The following is a 17,341-nucleotide window of genomic DNA, read 5'->3' on the forward strand; positions in this document are numbered from 1 at the left end:
CCACTACCCATTATTCCATTGTGCCAGTAAATTAATAATGTTATTTGTTCAAGTTTATGGATTTTTAACAATTAAAAATGGGTGCAGAATACACACTTATGGTCTATTGTGTTTTCCCCTCAGGTGTTCCCACACCGAGTCCAGAGATCCTGCGTCACACACTCAACATGCTGGTTCGAGAGCGTAAGATCTACCCCACACCTGAGGGCTACTTTATCGTCACACCTCAAACTTACTTCATCACTCCTTCCCTCATTCGCACTAACAGCAAATGGTACCACCTGGATGATCGGCAGCAACAACAACAGCAACAACAGCAGCAGCAGCAGCAGCAACAACAGCAGCAGCAACAACAACAACAACAACAACAACAACAACAACAGCAGCAGCAGCAGCAACAACAACAGCAGCCACAGCAGTGCACATCACCGCAGTCTGGCACAATCACCCCTTCCACATCGGGCTGTGTGCGTGAAAGACTAAACCACAAAAACCACTGCGATTCTTACAACTCCTACCGGGACGAGGTGCCTAGCAATCACACTACATTACAAAGGAAATCACCAAAAGAACCTAAAGGAGATCCTCCCTCATACCCACAGCCTCCACCTCCTCCAGCAACCACACAACACCCATCAGATCAAGACAAGAGCAGGACCAATCCTTCCTTTACATATAAGACAGACACTTTGACCAAGAAAAAGGAAGGGAGTACTGGTGGCAGCAGCGAAAGGCAATCAAAAAAGTTTGGGTTGAAGCTTTTCCGCCTGAGTTTCAGGAAAGACAAAACAAAGCAGCTGGCAACCTTTTCTGCACAGTTCCCACCGGAGGAATGGCCTCTGAGGGATGAGGACACACCATCTTCTGTTTCCATCCCTCGGGAGGTCGAGATGGAGATAATTCGGCGCATCAATCCAGACCTGACGGTGGAAAACGTGGCGCGTCATACAGCGGTGATGAAGCGTCTTGAGGAGGAACGTGCTCAGCGCTGTAAGGCGAATTCATCTGCTCAGCACAGTGCCCGAAGTCGTCGCAGCCGAGGTCACCGTCGCATCCCACACGGAAAATCACGTTCGCATAGTAAGACACGTGCCACTCGTGGAGATCCATCTGAGGGCTCCAATCTTGACCTGGCAGCGGTTGGATTAGATAGGGATTACAGATTCTTCAGTCAGTCACTGGTGCGCTCTCCCAGGGAGGGAATGTATACAGTAGAGCGTAGGAGTGGTGCTGCCTACCTCGTTCACAGTAACCCTAACATTGCTGAATCATATTTCCCAGTTACCCCTGAATGGGACGTATCAGGGGAGCTTGCAAAGAGGCGGACAGAAATGCCATTTCCAGAGCCTTCACGTGGGACTTCGCATTCTAGAGTGCATCGAAGTCACAGCCACACACAGGACCGCAAATCTCGGAATGAACGGACAGATAAAGCCAAGGAAAGATCACGATCTATGGACAACTCCAAAGGTCCATTGGGAGGTGGAAGCTCCCTGTTGGGTCCTCCAGAAGACTACGATCATAGTCCGGACCACCGAAGCCGCTACTACACCGACGATGGGACGCTAAGGGCCTCGTCGCAAAAATCGTCCCACTATTCACGCATTATGTTTTCGGCTGCTAAGTTCAGCTCGGAAATGTCTGTTCCTGATATGGGCAAAATTGGCCTGGACGCTCCTTTGGAGCGAAACAAGAGCAGGGACAGCCTGCCAGCTTACAGCGACATGAAGGCCTTGTCGCCAAAGCCTCTGGCAGATGACTACTTCCAGTGCAATACGTCGAATGAAACAATCCTAACAGCCCCGTTACCGCTGGGCAAATCTGACCACGACACTTTAACGCCATCAGACGGAATCTGCAAGGGATCGCCAGCTGATCGGCAGACACCGCACCTCACTTCCCCTCATCCTATGGAGTACAAAGAGGATTCCTCTGCCTCCAAGGGACACAATGGATCTGGTAAACCAACGCCAAGCCAGACTCCAGAGCCCAATTCTAGTGGACGTTTAATACAGCATCAGCAACACAACGCCGATCCTGGAGGAGGAGGTGGAGGAGGCAGTGGTGTGATGGTGGATAAGAGGAAAGAGATTTTCAGCAAGGACACTTTGTTTAAACCTCCACACAGCATCTTGACAATGAGCTACGTTGACACTGGCTACTCCAAGTCAGGCACATTGCGAAAAACACCGCACATGAAATCATCCGAGGTGCTCAATACTTTAGAACCCCAGCCTCCGCCTAATTCTGGCCCTTCACCTGCATCCGCCCCAGCCCCTACAGGTCCGGAACAGGGAATCCCATCTACATCAGAGGCCGCGTTTGACTACTACAATGTGTCAGATGACGACGATGATGAGGTGGAGGAAACCTCTCATAAAGAGACGGCTCCACCAGAGGGAAAGGGGAGGACTGGGGGAGGAGAGAGTGGTGGGGGTGGAGTCAGTGTTGGGGGTGGGGTTGGGGGTGGAACTATGCAGTGGCTGCTTGAACGAGAGAAGGAGCGTGATCTACAAAGAAAGTTTGAAAATAATCTAACTCTGCTGAGCCCCAAGGAGAATGAGAACACCAACAGCCAAAAGTCAGCGCACTCGGCACGCCTGGACAGTATGGACAGCAGCAGTGTGACCGTAGACAGTGGATTCAACTCACCACGGTAAGTCTAAGGGTTGTTTTATTTATTAACAATTAGTAATTCAGGGTGACTTGCAATGTTTAATCTTACCGGATGTAAAACTACTAAAATTACAGTTTTCGGAATTTTGTTTAACTCAGCTTTCCACCTTGGTTTTATCACACAATCACTGATATTGCCATGTGACCCACTGGGAAGTGGATTTTAAAAATTCTAAAAATAATCTTCTGTTTGGCAACATACAGGTAACTAGCTGTTTGCGAAATAGTGACTTAGAGGCTAGCTAATGTACCGCTTAGCTAGAGTTTCTACAAGAAAAACAGCTTGGCCATTAGACACTGTACTTAGCCATCATGCATTAATAATTAGAGGTCAACCGTAAGTGGATTTTACAGATATTGATAGCTAGAATGGATTGTTCTTGAATGATTCGTTCATTGTAAACGAATCTTTAATGTGACTTAAAAGAACGAGTTGTCTAAAAGACTGATTCATTCAATTTCTACTGGATAGGCATGCGCAAACATCTGCTGTGGTGAAGGTGTTCAATAGCAGGTAGTTGGGTGCCAGTGATGCGTTGGGCGGTTTTGACCACCCTTTGCAGGGCTTTACGTTTCCACACAGTGGAGCCTCTGTACAATACAGTGATGGAGTTAAAAATTCGTTAAAATCCCTAGGGACAGATGAGCTTTCTTAAGACTTCTCAAGAAGAACAGGCATTATTGTGCTTTTTTTTAACCAGGGCCGAAGTGTTCTGCTGCCATGACAGATCCTCAGAGATGTGAACTCCCAGGAACTTAAAGCTGGAGACTCGCTCCACCTCAGTTCCATTGATGTTGACTGGTAGATGTCTCCTGCTGTTGGATTTCCGAAAGTCCACAATGAGCTCTTAAGTCTTTGTGGCGTTGAGGGTCAGGTTGTTGTTGGTAGTTTCTCTTTCCTGTAGGCCGATTCGTCGTTTTTGTCGATCTGCCTGACCACGGTGGTGTCATCTGCATACTTGATGAAGATGTTGGCGTTATAAAGAGGAGCACAATCGTGGGTGAACAGGGAGTAGAGTAGTGGGCTCAGAACAAAGCCCTGCGGGATGCCAGTGTTCAGAATGAGGGTTGAGGATACCTGGTTGCCCAACCTAACAGATTGAGGTCTGTTGGTGAGAAAGTCCAGAATCCATCTGCAAGTGGAGGTGTAGGTACCCAGGTCACTGAGCTTAGTGATCAGTACAGTGGGGAGGACTGTATTGAACGCAGAGCTAAAGTCAATGAACAGCATTCTGATGTAGGTGTTGCTTTTATCCAGGTGGGTGAGGGCTGAATGAAGGGCTGTGGAAACTGCATCCTCTGTTGACCTGTTCGGGCGATGTGGTGTGGGTCCAGTGTGGGTGGTAGGCCCGCAGTAAGGTGATTCAGGACCAGTTTCTCAAAGCACTTCATAGCGATAGGGGTAAGTGCAACTGGGTGAAAGTCATCCAGGCATTCAGCAGCTGAGTGCTTAGGAACAGGTTTGATGGTTGTGGTCTTCAGGCATGTAGGAACCATGGTTTGGGCCAGTGACAGGTTGAAAATGTCAGTGAAAATTTGTGCCAGTTGTCCAGCTCATGCTCTGAGAACACGTCCCGGTATGTCATCCGGGCCAGCTGCCTATCGTGCATCCACTCTGCTAAACGCTGAACAGACGTCCGTGGGCTGTAAGCTGTAGAAGAGTCCGTGGTTGAGGTAAAAATGTCTTGTGCTTTGATCGAAACGAGCAAAAAAACGATTGCGTTCGTCCGGTTGGAATGCACTGCTGGTTGGTTGAGCTGTACGTTTGTAGTCTGTGATGGTCTGGATGCCTTTCCACATGTGTCTGGGGTCAGAGTTGTGGAAGTACTCTTCTATGTGGAGTTTAAATATGAGTTTTGCCCTCCTGATGCCTCTTTTCAGGTTGGCCATGACTCTGTTGTCCTCTAGGTTGCCAGATTTAAAGGCAGCATCTCTTGCTTTCAACAGGAGACGGACTTCAGAGTTCATCCACGGCTTCTGATTAGGAAAGCATTTCACGTGTTTGACGGTAGTGACATTGTCAATGCACATGTTGGTATGGTCCAAAACAGATGATGTGTAGATGTCCATGTTCGTGTGAGAGTCCAGTGTGGCCTGTGAGGCAAACATGTTCCAGTCAGTATCCTGAAACTGTTGCTGTAGAGAAGAAATGGCCCCCTCTGGCCATACCTTTACTGTCTTCACAGCTGGTTTTACCAGTTTGATCAGTGGTGTGTATTTGGTTAGCATGAACAAAGAGAGGTGATCAGACTGACCCAAGTGGGGGAGGGAGAATGGCTGTGTATGCCCCCGGTATGTTTGTGTACACCTGGTCCAGTGTTTTGTCCCCCTCTGTTAGAGTAGGAGACATTGCAGTGAAATTTTGGAAAAACAGGTCTCAGGATGGAGTGGTTGAAATCTCCAGCAACAACGATAGCTCCTTCGGGATGTGCAGACTGCTGTTTGCTGATAGCTGCGTGCAGTTCCTCCATAGCTAGTTTAGCATTAGCATCCGGCGGAATATACATCGCAGTCACAACAATGGCTGAGAATTCTCTCGGTAAATAAAAGGGTCTGCACTTAATCATCAAATACTCTAAATGTACAGAGCAATGACTTTCAGTAATATTGGAGTCCATGCACCATGATTTTTTTAACATAAATGCACAAACCTCCACCTCTGCGCTTACCAGAGTCCTCTGCCGTCCTGTCCGCCCGATAAACACTGCGACCCCCGATCTCAATGGTGCTGCTGAGAATGTTGTCTTTAAGCCATGTTTCCGTTAAAATCATGACATTACATTCCCGGTCTCGATGTCGGCCAAGCTGGATCAGCGGTCCGGGGTGTTCGGGCGATTTCCAGAGGGAGTTCAAAGTTTGTTAAAGGCCTGTATCTGTAGTTGTGGCCAATGTTTTATAATGCTTGTCGGCTGTATGAGATGTGTGCAAGTCTGTTCTAAATGAATAAACTTGCTGTTGATAGAGAAATTGCTACTAAATCTGGAGAGACATGCACATTCTCAGAGACATCTGACCACATGCACATTATCAACTTGTGCTGTTAATATCATGAACAGCAGCTACGCTAATTCCTCTCCACTGCTTCTCTTTCTCTCCCCATCCCGCGGCTTCCTGAGGTTTGGCCAGCTCCAGTCACGTCCCTCCTCATGAAGATTATGGACTTTAAAGAAGTAGATGCCAAACTCGCAAACATCCTGAACCATCTAGAGACGTACCAGTGCCAATTGGATCCCACTGCATGTGTGGAGTTTGACATTGGACTTCCTGAAGTGTTTAAAGGCTCTGGCATGGAGAAGCTGATGCTGGATCTGTGATGATCACAAATGTTGAGCTCAGTAGCTCCTACTTTTATACCAAAGACTGTTGAAAGAACATTTACTTATAATCTTATACTCCAGTGCTTATGTTAGTTCTCACTCTCCAGTGTTCTGTATTGTTGAAAGAGTTATGATCAAACTCTTGATGTCACCCAAATGGTGATGGGTTCCCCTTTTGAGTCTGGTTTCTCTCAAGGTTTCTTCCTCATTACATCTAAGGGGGTTTTTCCTTGCCACAGTCGCCATGGCTTGCTCATCAGGGATAAATGCACACCATTCACCTTGACTGTTGATTTCTGTAAAGCTGCTTTGAGACAATGTCTGTTGTGAAAAGCGCTATACAAATAAACTTGACTTGACTTGACTTGACTTGAGAGACGCTGGGCCTCACGTTGTGCACGCGCCGCCATCTTGGTCTAGATTAAGGGAGCTAGATTAAGGGAGCTGATATGATGGAGAGAAGAAAGGTAGATATGTTGTGTGTTGTGGGTTTAAACTGTTCTTTTATGGTGTGGATGGAAAGAAAAATTGTGTGGGGTGATTCTGAAGGAAGAGTACAGTAAGTGTGTAGTGGAGGTGAAGAGAGTTCTTTCTCTGAAGAGAGTGATGAACATGAAGCTGGAAGTTGAAGGGGCGATGATAAATGTCATCAGTGCCTATGCTGCACAATTGGGTTGTGAGATGAAGGAGAAGGAAAAATCTGGTGTGATTTAGACGAAGTGGTAGAGAGTGAACCTAGGAATGAATGATTGGTGATTGGGGCAGAAATTAATGGGCGTGTAGGTGAAGGGAACAGAGGTGATGAGGAGGTGATAGGTAGGTATTTCTTTAAGGAGAAGAATGTGGAAGGGCAGATGGTGGTAGATTTTTCTAAAAGAATGGAAATGGCAGTGGTGAACACGTATTTTTAGAAGAAGGAGCATAGGGTGACGTATAAGAGTGGAGGAAGGTGCACACATGTTCTATGAAGGAGATGCAACCTGAAGGAAATTGGAGACTGTAAGGTGTTGGCAGGGGACAGTGTAGCTAGACAGCGTCGGATGGTGGTCTGTAGGATGGTTTTGGAGGTGAGGAAAAAAAGGAGAAGAGTGAGAAATAAAAGAAGAATAAGATCGTGGAAACTGAAGGAAGAAGACTGTAGTGTGAGGTTCAGGGAAGAGGTCAGACAGGAGCTCAGTGGTGGTGAAGAGGTGCTGGATGATTGGGCAACTACTGCAGGAGGTGGTGGAATGAGGAAATGCAGGAGAGCATAAGCAAGTTGGAGCAATAAAGGGGGGAGATGAAAATGTGTTGACTAGTGCAGAGAGTGTGTTGAGAAGATGGAGGGAGTATTTTAAGCAGCTGATGAACTAGGGAGAGAGAGAGAGAGAGAGAGAGAGAGAGAGAGAGAGAGGGTTGGATGGTGTGGATATGGTGATGGATAGGATTAGTAAGGAGGAAGTGAGATCAGTGATGGTCTCACTTGATGAAGAGTGGAAAGTCGGTTGGACCAGATGACATACCGGTAGAAGCGTGGAGATGTTTAGGAGAGGTGCAGTGGTACTTTTAACCAGATTGTTCAACAAGATTTTAGCAGGTGAGAGGATGCCTGAGGAATGGGGAAGGAGTTTGTTGGTACTAGTTTTTAAGAATAAGGGAGATGTGCAGACCTGCAGTAACTACAGGGGAATTAAGTTGATCAGTCACACCATGAAGTTATGGGAAAGAGTAGTGAAAGAACGGCTGAGAGAAGAGGTGACCATCTGTGAGCAACAGTATGACGCATTATTTGCATTGAGAATGTTGATGGAGAAGTATAAAGAAGATCAGAAGGAATTGCATTGTGTGTTTGTGGATTTAGAGAAAGCATACGACAGGGTGGAGAGAGAAGTTGTGGTATTGTATGAGGAAGTCTGGTGTGTCAGAGAAGTATGTGAGGGTGGTGCAGGACATGTATGAGGACAGTGTGACAGCAGTCAAGTGTGCAGTAGGAACAACAGACTGGTTCAAGGTGGAGGTTGGACTGCATCAAGGATTGGCTCTGAGCCCTTTCCTGTTGGCAGTGGTGATGGACAGGTTGACGGACGAGGTCAGACAGGAGTTGCAGTGGAATATGATGTTTGCAGATAATATTGTGATTTGTGGTAAAAGTAGAGAGCAGGTTGAGAAGAGCCTGGAGAAGTGGAGATATGCACTGTAGAGAAGCGGAAAAAAGGTCAGTAGGAGTAAGACAGAGTACTTGTGTGTGAATGAGAGGGAGGGCAGTGGAGTAGTGCGGTTGCAGGGAGAAGAGGTGGAGAAGGTGGTGGAGTTCAGGTACCTGGGGTCAACAGTGAAGTGAAGAAAAGAGTGCAGGCAGGGTGGAGTGGGTGGAAGTAGGCAGGATTGATTTGTGATAGAAGAATATCTGTGAGAGTGAAAGGGAACGTTTATAGGACTGTGGTGAGACCTGAGATGTTGTATGGTTTAGAGACAGTGGTATTGACTAAAAGACAGGAGATGGAGCTGGAGGTAGCAAAGCTGAAGATGTGGATGTATTTGTTGGGAGTGACGAGGATGGACAGGATTATTAGAGGGACAGTAAGACGTTTTGGAGACAAGGTGAGGGAGGCGAGATTGAGATGGTTTGGACGTGTGCAAAGGAGGGACATGGGATATATCAATAGGAGAATGCTGATGATAAAGCCGCCAGGAAGGAGGAAAAGAGAAAGTCCAAGAAGGAGGTTTATGGATGTGGTGATGGAAGACATGCAGGTAGTTGGTTTGAAATAGGCAGATGTAGGGGACAGCGGGGTATGAAGACGGATGATCCGCTGAGGCAACATCTATTGGGAGGAGCCGAAAGAAGAATATCGATTAATAAATAAAAATATAATAGATATAATATAGCCCTCTCCCTTTAGTGTGCGTTCTCACATGTTAAAACAAACAGGACGTCAGTGGCATCAGTGATTTACCTCTAGAGGCTGCTCTCATAATAACAGCAGACCTCTTCAGTTGCAACAACAGACACAACCTGTAAAAACTTTGTATGGATTTTTGCCTATAGTTCCAGCATTTAACTTTCAGTGATGATTAATAGGCAAAAAAAAAAAAACGATGAATTGGTTGACCTCTAATTAATAATATCCAATATTAAGGCACTAAATCTAAAAGGTAGATTTATAAGTTTTATATATTTTTACGCTTGTTTTCACTTTTAATTACATCTATTGCTTATGCTGTTGCCACAAATAAAATGCAGTGCAATCCTGTTAGTATCTGTGCCTCAGTTTTTAAAAGGGTGTATCCAACAAACACCCTTAACAAGCTCTGAATTCCCTTTTCTATTCAATCAATTTTTGAATAGTTAAAATACCCCACTGTGGTGGATACTACTAGCAATTCATATTGGATAACTAGCTAGCTGAGGGTTAATCAGCCTCAAATATACAAATCATTGTGAACTATATGGTAAGGTGGTAGCTCAGTGGTTAAGGCTCTGAGTTATGAATCGGAAGGTTAGGAGTTCATGCACCGGTATTGCCTAGCTGCCACTCTTGGGCCCTTGAGCAAGGCCCTAGACCATCTGTGCTCCATCTTCTCAGAAAGTTTTAGTGGTGATTCATGCAGGAGTTCTCCTAATTGCTATGTCTAAAAGTGTGCACTAGTATCCTGAAAATTCAGTGCAAAGTATTCAGGTTAAAAGTTTAGGATTTAGCTTAAATGGTCAGTAGTCCATGCTAGCTTTTATTATAGCTGCTCAGCTAGCTAATTCACTAAGCATGATAAACAGTGGTTAGCCTAGCACAGGTAACTTTATTTTGGCTCGGTTTAATACATTAAGGTGTAGAAAAGAATCTGATGAAGGTTAAAGAAAAATACTTTACAGAAGTTTTGATAATACAAAAGCTATTCTGCAGACGTAATCATGACGTGACCTTTCATGGCCCTGGAACAGGAATGCTGCCGCAGCTCTTGCTCTCTTTCTTTCAGATCAGAGAAAGGGTGGGACTCATGGGTTTGGGTGTGGTTTAATTTGCATATTCATGAGATTCTATTATTTGTAGAGATTTGAATGCAGTGTGGACGAAATGTGTTTGGATTATTTATTATGGAGATCAAAGTAAGCTTCAGCTTCAGTTCATCCTTTATTCTCTCTCTCTCTCTCTCTCTCTCTCTCTCTCTCACTCATATCCCCTCCTCTATTTTATCCTCTCTCTCTTTCTCTTTTCCCTAACTTTGTTCTTCTCTCTTTCCCTTTTAATTATTTTTCTGCTTTCTTTTATCTTCCTCTCATTTCTTCTGTTTGTATTTCCCCTCTCACTTTTCTTGAATTTTTCCCTTTTATTTCCTTTACTCCTCTACTTGCTGTACTGTACTGTATTCTTCTCTTCTCTTCTCTTCTCTTCTCTTCTCTTCTCTTCTCTTCTCTTCTCTTCTCTTCTCTTCTTCCCTCATCTGCATTGTTATTTATTTCCTTATTCCTCTATTCATCATCTCTGTTTTTTTCTGTCATTTTTTATCGTCATTCTTGTCCTTAGTTTTTTTTATTGTTTCTTATATAATTATTTATCTTGAACCCTAATCTTTCAATCTTTTCTCTCCTTCTCTTTTTTCAATCCTGCCATCTGTATAATTCTGACTCTCTTCCTCCCTTTAGGACGCGGGAAAGTTTGGCGTCCAACACCTCGAGTATTGTGGAGAGCAACCGGCGTCAGAATCCGGCGCTGAGTCCGGGTCACATGGGCAGCTCGCTGATCGGCGCTCCGTTCTCCTTCCGCTCCGTGGCCGAGGCTCCGAGCACACAGGCCGAGAAACTGCAGAAACCCAACAACTGCCTCGCCTCCATCACCAGCGTCTGACTCGACTCCAGGAGAAACACGCAAAAAAACACACAAACGCTCGGGCCAGATTAAACACAAAACACAAACATAAACAAACAAACAAACACTCTGGCCATGATAAGCACCTCAAACCTCCACGGGGACTGTTAAACCCAACAGGTATGGCTTCCACTGACTGTTTTACAGCATCGCAACAAATCACTGCAAAAAAAGAAGAAAAAAAAGAGTCAAAATGGAAATCATGATTTATCTCAATCAGGAAATTCTCCAGTTATTTTCATAACCCGGGAAAAAGTCTCGAAGTATCTGCTCATGGGGTTTTTTTTTTTTTTTTTTTTTGTCTTTTTTTCAGTAATAATTTTTTTTTTGTTTTTTTTCCATCCTACCAAACGGATTGCACTCTGACGCGAGGATCCCGTTCGATCCTGAACCGATTTCTAAAGAGATCCGGAAGTGAAATGTCCCGCGGGAGATCTCGACATTCAGTTCCACGATTCATAATGTTGTACGCTAAAAAAAAAAAAAAAACAGAGAAATAAAGTCATTGTTTATGACGGCATTCGCTCTGTCATGAGAAAGTAATAAGAACTGGAGTCATACTTTTCATATTACTTATTAAAAAAAGAAATAAAGAAATAGAAGTTAGATTAAATTAATATAAAAGAAAAACTTATTCTGAAATTCAATTCATTTAGGGTTCAAAAGAAAAAAAAAACACAAGGACTGTTGAATTATTTTATTTTTTTTTCGTTTTGAGTTGAAATCCCAGACGAGGCGAAGTGTGTAACGTGTGTGACTGTACATCACTTATCCAATTTACCTGTTTCATTAAAGTTTCTATCTGACATTTACATCTCAGCTCATGACCAGTTTCTCTCTCAGGGGCAGAAGATAATAAAACCCGGGGTCATGTGTTTGCAGGGTCACCTTTTTTTTCTTTATTTTCTATTTTATTTCCTCATTTATTTATTTATTTATTTATTTATTTTTTAATGATTGTATTGATAAATTTGAATAAATTCTTTCTACATTTATTCTAAATTTACACATTTATAATTTACACCTTAAAGTTTTTTTTTATTTTTTTCAATTCATTTGGGTATTTACAGTTTTTATGTAAAAAAATCTTTACATTTATTTACACTTTTCTTTACTTAATTTTTTTATTACATTTATTTTTATTTATTTTTTACATGTTTATTTCTTCATTTATGCTTTATTTACATGTTGTATTTACTTCTTTGTTTACACTTTTATGATAACACCTTAGTTTATTTATGTTTCACATTTATTTTAACCTTTATTTACGTTTATTTACATATAATAATAATAATAATAATAATAATAATAATAATAATAATACACATATAAACATAAATGAACATATCCATCCACGATTCCAAAACAGTTGGGACACTGTGTAAAATGTATATAGAAAGAGAATGCAATGATTTGCTAATTTTATAAACCCCTGTGTTCTTCACAATTAAAAATCTCATGTTTAAACTGAGAATTTATACCATTTAAAAGAAAAAAAAAGGTCATTTTGATATTGATGGCTGCACCACGTCTCAAAAAAAGTTTGGACAAGGCCATGTTTACCTCTGTGTAGCATCTCTTCTGTCTGTATACATCTGTGAAATGAGGAGACCAGTTGCTGAGGTTTTCAGAGACAAATGTTTTTCCATATGTGTCTGATACAGGGTTCTAACAGCTTGACAGTTCTGGGTTTTCTTTGTTGTGTTTTTTGTTTTATGATGCACCAAATATATTTAAATGGTGAAAGGTCTCGACTGCAGGCAGGCCAGTTCAGCACTCGGACTCTTCTACTACAAAGTCATGTTATTGTAATAGATACAGAATGCAGTTAGAAAGATGCAAGGCCTTCCCTTAAAAAGTCGTTTTGTCTGAATGGAAGCATTTGTTGTTCTAATGGTGGCGTTTCTGGATCATGTTCACGCGTGCCGCCTTCTTTGCATGATAAAGAATTAACCTGCATTTGTAAATGACACTGCAAACTGAGTTCACAGACAATGATGTGTGCAGGTGTTAATGACGGCATGCAGTGATTCCCGTTACAGAATTGGGACTGTTTATATGCGGTGCCGCCTGAGGGTCCGAACATCACGGCCATCAAATATTGATTGTGTACAAAGCTTTCTCCAGATTCTTTTAAGCTTTTGATGATATTATGTTTTGTATATGATGACAAAGTAGACGCAGTCTTTTACAGATTGGTGAAGTTCTGCCCATCTTTAATTCTGAGAAACTCTCGGAGATACACTGTTTAGTCAAGTCAAGTTTATTTCTATTGCACTTTTCACAACAGACATTGTCTCAAAGCAGCTTTACAGAAATCAACAGTGAAGGTGAATGGTGTGTATTTATCCCTGATGAGCAGCCTGGAGACTGTGGTGAAGGAAAAACTTCCTTAGATGTTATGAGGAAGAAACCTTGAGAGGAACCAGACTCAAAAGGGGAACCCATCCTCATTTGGGTGACATCAAGAGTTTGATCATAAATCTTTCAACACTACAGAACACTGGAGAGTGAGAACTAACATGAGCACTGGAGTATAAGATTATAAGTAAATGTTCTTTCTACAGTCTTATACAGTCTTTATGGTTATAAAACTAGGAGCTACTGAGCTCAGTTTTTATACCCCAATCATCTCACTGACCTGCTGTCAATCAACCTCATTAATTACTAAATGTTTCTCCAATTGTAAAACTGACTTTTTTCCAGACGGCTGTTTCCCTTTCCAACTTTTTTGAGACGTGTTGCAGCCATTAAATTCAAAATGACCTTATTTAAAATGGTAAATTCCCTCAGCTTCCACAGTTTCCTCTGATCTATTCTGAATGAAATCTGGGTTTATGGGATTGATGGGAAACTAGCAAATAAACACATCAATACATGTAAAATTATTGATTTATTTACAGTCTTATACAGTAAATAAAAATAAACATAATAAAAACACATAAAGGTAAGTGACTGTGTAAATAAAGACACGCACATACACTTTTCTTGACACGTCCAGGAGCTGCTTTAATTCATCAGTGTTTACCAATCTTCTCCCTGTGACTGATCACATGTTCATCTTTTTCTTCCTCATGCTGTTCTTCTTTACCTCCTCCTCTTCTTGTTTCTCTTCTTTTTCCCCTTTTTCCCTCATGTTCACCTGTTTTCTCTTTATCTTCTCTCTTTTCTTCATCTTCTTTTTCTTTTTCCTAATTCCTTATTCTTATTTTCTACTTCCCCCACCTCCTTTTTTCCCCACAACTCATTTTTGCTCATCATCCTTTTCTTCTTCTTTGTCTAACTCTTCTTTTTCTTATTCCTGTTCTGTAATCAGGAGGGGGCAGGTGGAAGTGCAGGTATATTTGTAGTAAAATACATAAAGGCAAAGCACTAAAATAAGCTGAGAAGGAAATGAGAATCAGCTGAGGTGTGGATGAGAAGAAGATGCTGAACAGATGTGAGATGTGAGGGTGTGCTGGGGGAGAAGATGTTTAACTGCTAATTACTGCTGAATGTGAGACTGGTGTCCAAACAGTCACATGACATGGTGAGGTGCAGTGGCTGATGGGAGACGTAGTCCCGTGGACTTCCACTTCCTCTTTCTTTCTTTCTTTCTTTCTTTCTTGAAAGACATCTATCAGCTCATGATTCCACAATAAGTGCTTTTTGTTCTCAGAGCTCATGAGCAGGAATGAAGCGCGTGTGTGGAAACTGTGTGAAGTTATCAGAGACAGGAAGTGGTCTGTCCTGCTTGTTGTTGTTTACAGTGTGTTTTGAGAAACAGAATTATAGAAATGATGATTTTTAACTTTACGTAAAAACAGAACTGATCTTATTCATTCTGAACCGTACAGCTGAGGATCTGCTGTTTATAACACATTTATTACGAGTTTGTGAGTTTATTACAAAGTTATTACAACTTCTTTGATTTTAAGTTCATCAAGAGTTCATTAGAAATTTATTACAAATTCATTCCCAGTTCATTACAAATTTATCATGAATTTAATATTAATTCATTACGAATTCATTACGAATTTATTCTACATTTATTTCTAGTTTCATTTAAATTTGTTAGAAATGTATTGAGTTTATAAGAAGTTCATTATGAGTTTATTACGAGTGTAATACAAGTTTATGAGTTTATTAGAAGTGTTTCACCAATTCATCATGAACCCATAACGAGTTTAATTCACAGGGAGGAAACTTCCTTCATCCATGTTTGTTTGACTGTTTATCCTACAGCTGCTCTATAACGTGACCTCAAAGACCTTACCTGTGACCACATACACACACACACACACACACACACACACTGGATGATAACTTAGGGAGATCACGTGATGCAGCGACTGAAATCTGATTGAACAGAAACTCAGGTTTGCTGATTTCTAGAGCTTTTAAATAATAAATAATATTATAAATAACATATTTAATCAAATATAAAGGACTTTTATAGAATATTGACTTTTCTATAGTTGTTTTCTGTGTGTATTTTTCTATTTTCTTTGATCTTATGTTTGTAATTATATATTAATTAAATAAATAAATAAATATATATTTATATATTATTCTGTAATAAATGAGTCTAAAAAAAAGACTTTACTGGTTCAATATTAGCTTTAATTCTATACCTTCAACCATAGACAAAGAAACTGTGGTCCAAACTCATACTGACTGCAGCTTTACATCTACAATTTTATTCTTATTTTGAGACTTTTCATTTTAATACTAAAGGGAACTTCTTGGAGATTGTGATGTTATTGTTGATAAAAAGGGGAGAAGATGGAGTCAGGGTGTAGTCAGTTGTGGGTCAGTCCAGCAAGACCTTCTCCACTGGTCCATCAGAGTCACTGACTTATTTACGTTTTAACACGTTTTCCAATAATGTGTATTAAATTATTCCCAATCGTCCGTTCTCTTCATTTCATAGCGTTTCTCTTGGTAAAGCGGCGCACCTGAGTGTTTGTTTAGGTTTGATGAGTTTCCATTACATCAGATTTCAGCCGTCATCTCACGTGTTGCCGGGGTCAAAGGTAACGCTATCACTATCTACCTCTAGTCTTCACTGTGTAGACTGTGGGCGCCCTGTAGCCTACAATCCATACTGCTTGAATCTGTCGCTTTAACCATTCAGATTGCAAGTCGGGGACACCAGGAGACCTCCAGCAGGCGTCTAATAACCTCAGCATTTTCATGTCCTGTGATTGGACGGTCAGAGAGCATCACTAGTCAGAGCTCACAACCTGCATCTGTAGCAAACTGCAAATATGTTCGTGTGGATCTTTATAGCTGTTTTCTTTTTCATTCCACGATGACTGACGGAGGAGAAGAAACAGATTAAATCGCAGATACACTTTCAAGGATATTTAGAAGACGGATTGTTCAACAAAAGCTGGACACGGTGAGAAAAGGTCACAAACACAGTTCAAAACAGTTGTTCAGCTTTTTCATGAACCGTTTCTAATTTTGTGTTTTGTTTCCTGTAGAAAACCGAAATGTACAGAAACAATGCAGGGTGAATATCAGCGCTCCTGCTGGAGATAATGTATGTGGAGGTGCAGTTGTGGCTCCAGTGAAAGGAGACGTGTTGTATTGTGTTCGTTAGGTTTCTTGCTCCAGTCACGACATTCGTTCTCACTGTATGAGATTCTTGTGTGTGCTGCAGCACTCTGTTCTACTGCACTTCTCTTTAATACTGATGGTTTCTACAGACATGGCGTAATAATAATAGGATTAAGAGGTGGATTGATTCAGGTAGAACATCACTGAAGGTCTGGGGGTGAAATACACACACCAGCACTGGGTGAGAAATTCATTGGAGCCCGATGTCTGGATTTGTTTGCTTCACCACAGAAATGTGTCCATGAAATATTTTCTGCTGTGAAACGACAACAGCACCTTCAGCATTTATGTGATTTATATTTTATACAAAATCAATTATTAACGATTACCTGATATATTAAGCAAGGTAAACAACTGTTTACAACAAAATAATAATTTGTTCTGATTTGTGAATATTCTAAAAGAGAAATGTTTTAATTTTTAAGGCAAGATTCTGAAAACAAACGAGAGAAGCTAATTTCTGCCCTCTGGTGGCCAAATACAGTAAAAGCAAACACACTTTTCAGAAAACTACAGTAAAATAATAATAATCATCTTCATGTTATAACTTATTTCATCATTTTTATTAATTGCTTGTATTCTTCTTTAATGCATTTTTCAAAACTTCAAAAGAAAACCTGAAGGAAATGAGGGATCCCTAATAATTTCTAGAATATTTAAAAAACAAACTTTCTATATTTTGTTGAAGTAAACGAAAAGCACACGATTATTAGATAACTGTCAAGAAGATACTAGTTAGAAAAATATAATCAAATAAATACATTCGAGACTTTGAGACAGAAAACCTGTTTATTTATAGCATTTGGCTGATGTTATTATCCAGAGCGACTTAAAACTGAACAGTTGAGGATTAGGGGCCTTTCTCAAGGGCCCATCAGTATGGTGGTGCTGGGATTTGAA

General features: G+C 41.4%; 1 protein-coding gene across 2 annotated transcripts in view; it reads left to right on the plus strand.

Moving 5' to 3' along the window:
• Nucleotides 1–11,649, plus strand: part of stox2a (storkhead box 2a) — a 73,725-nt gene extending 62,076 nt beyond the window's left edge. For both annotated transcript variants that reach the window (XM_046836486.1, XM_046836496.1), the window contains exons 3-4: nt 124–2,656; nt 10,615–11,649. In XM_046836486.1, the coding sequence (XP_046692442.1) occupies nt 124–2,656; nt 10,615–10,816 (2,735 nt within the window). In that variant the 3' untranslated portion in view covers nt 10,817–11,649. The remainder of the gene's footprint in view (nt 1–123; nt 2,657–10,614) is intronic.
• The last annotated feature ends 5,692 nt before the right edge of the window (nt 11,650–17,341 follow it).

This window comes from Silurus meridionalis, chromosome 2 (genome assembly GCF_014805685.1).
Source record: "Silurus meridionalis isolate SWU-2019-XX chromosome 2, ASM1480568v1, whole genome shotgun sequence".
Taxonomy (NCBI): domain Eukaryota; kingdom Metazoa; phylum Chordata; class Actinopteri; order Siluriformes; family Siluridae; genus Silurus; species Silurus meridionalis.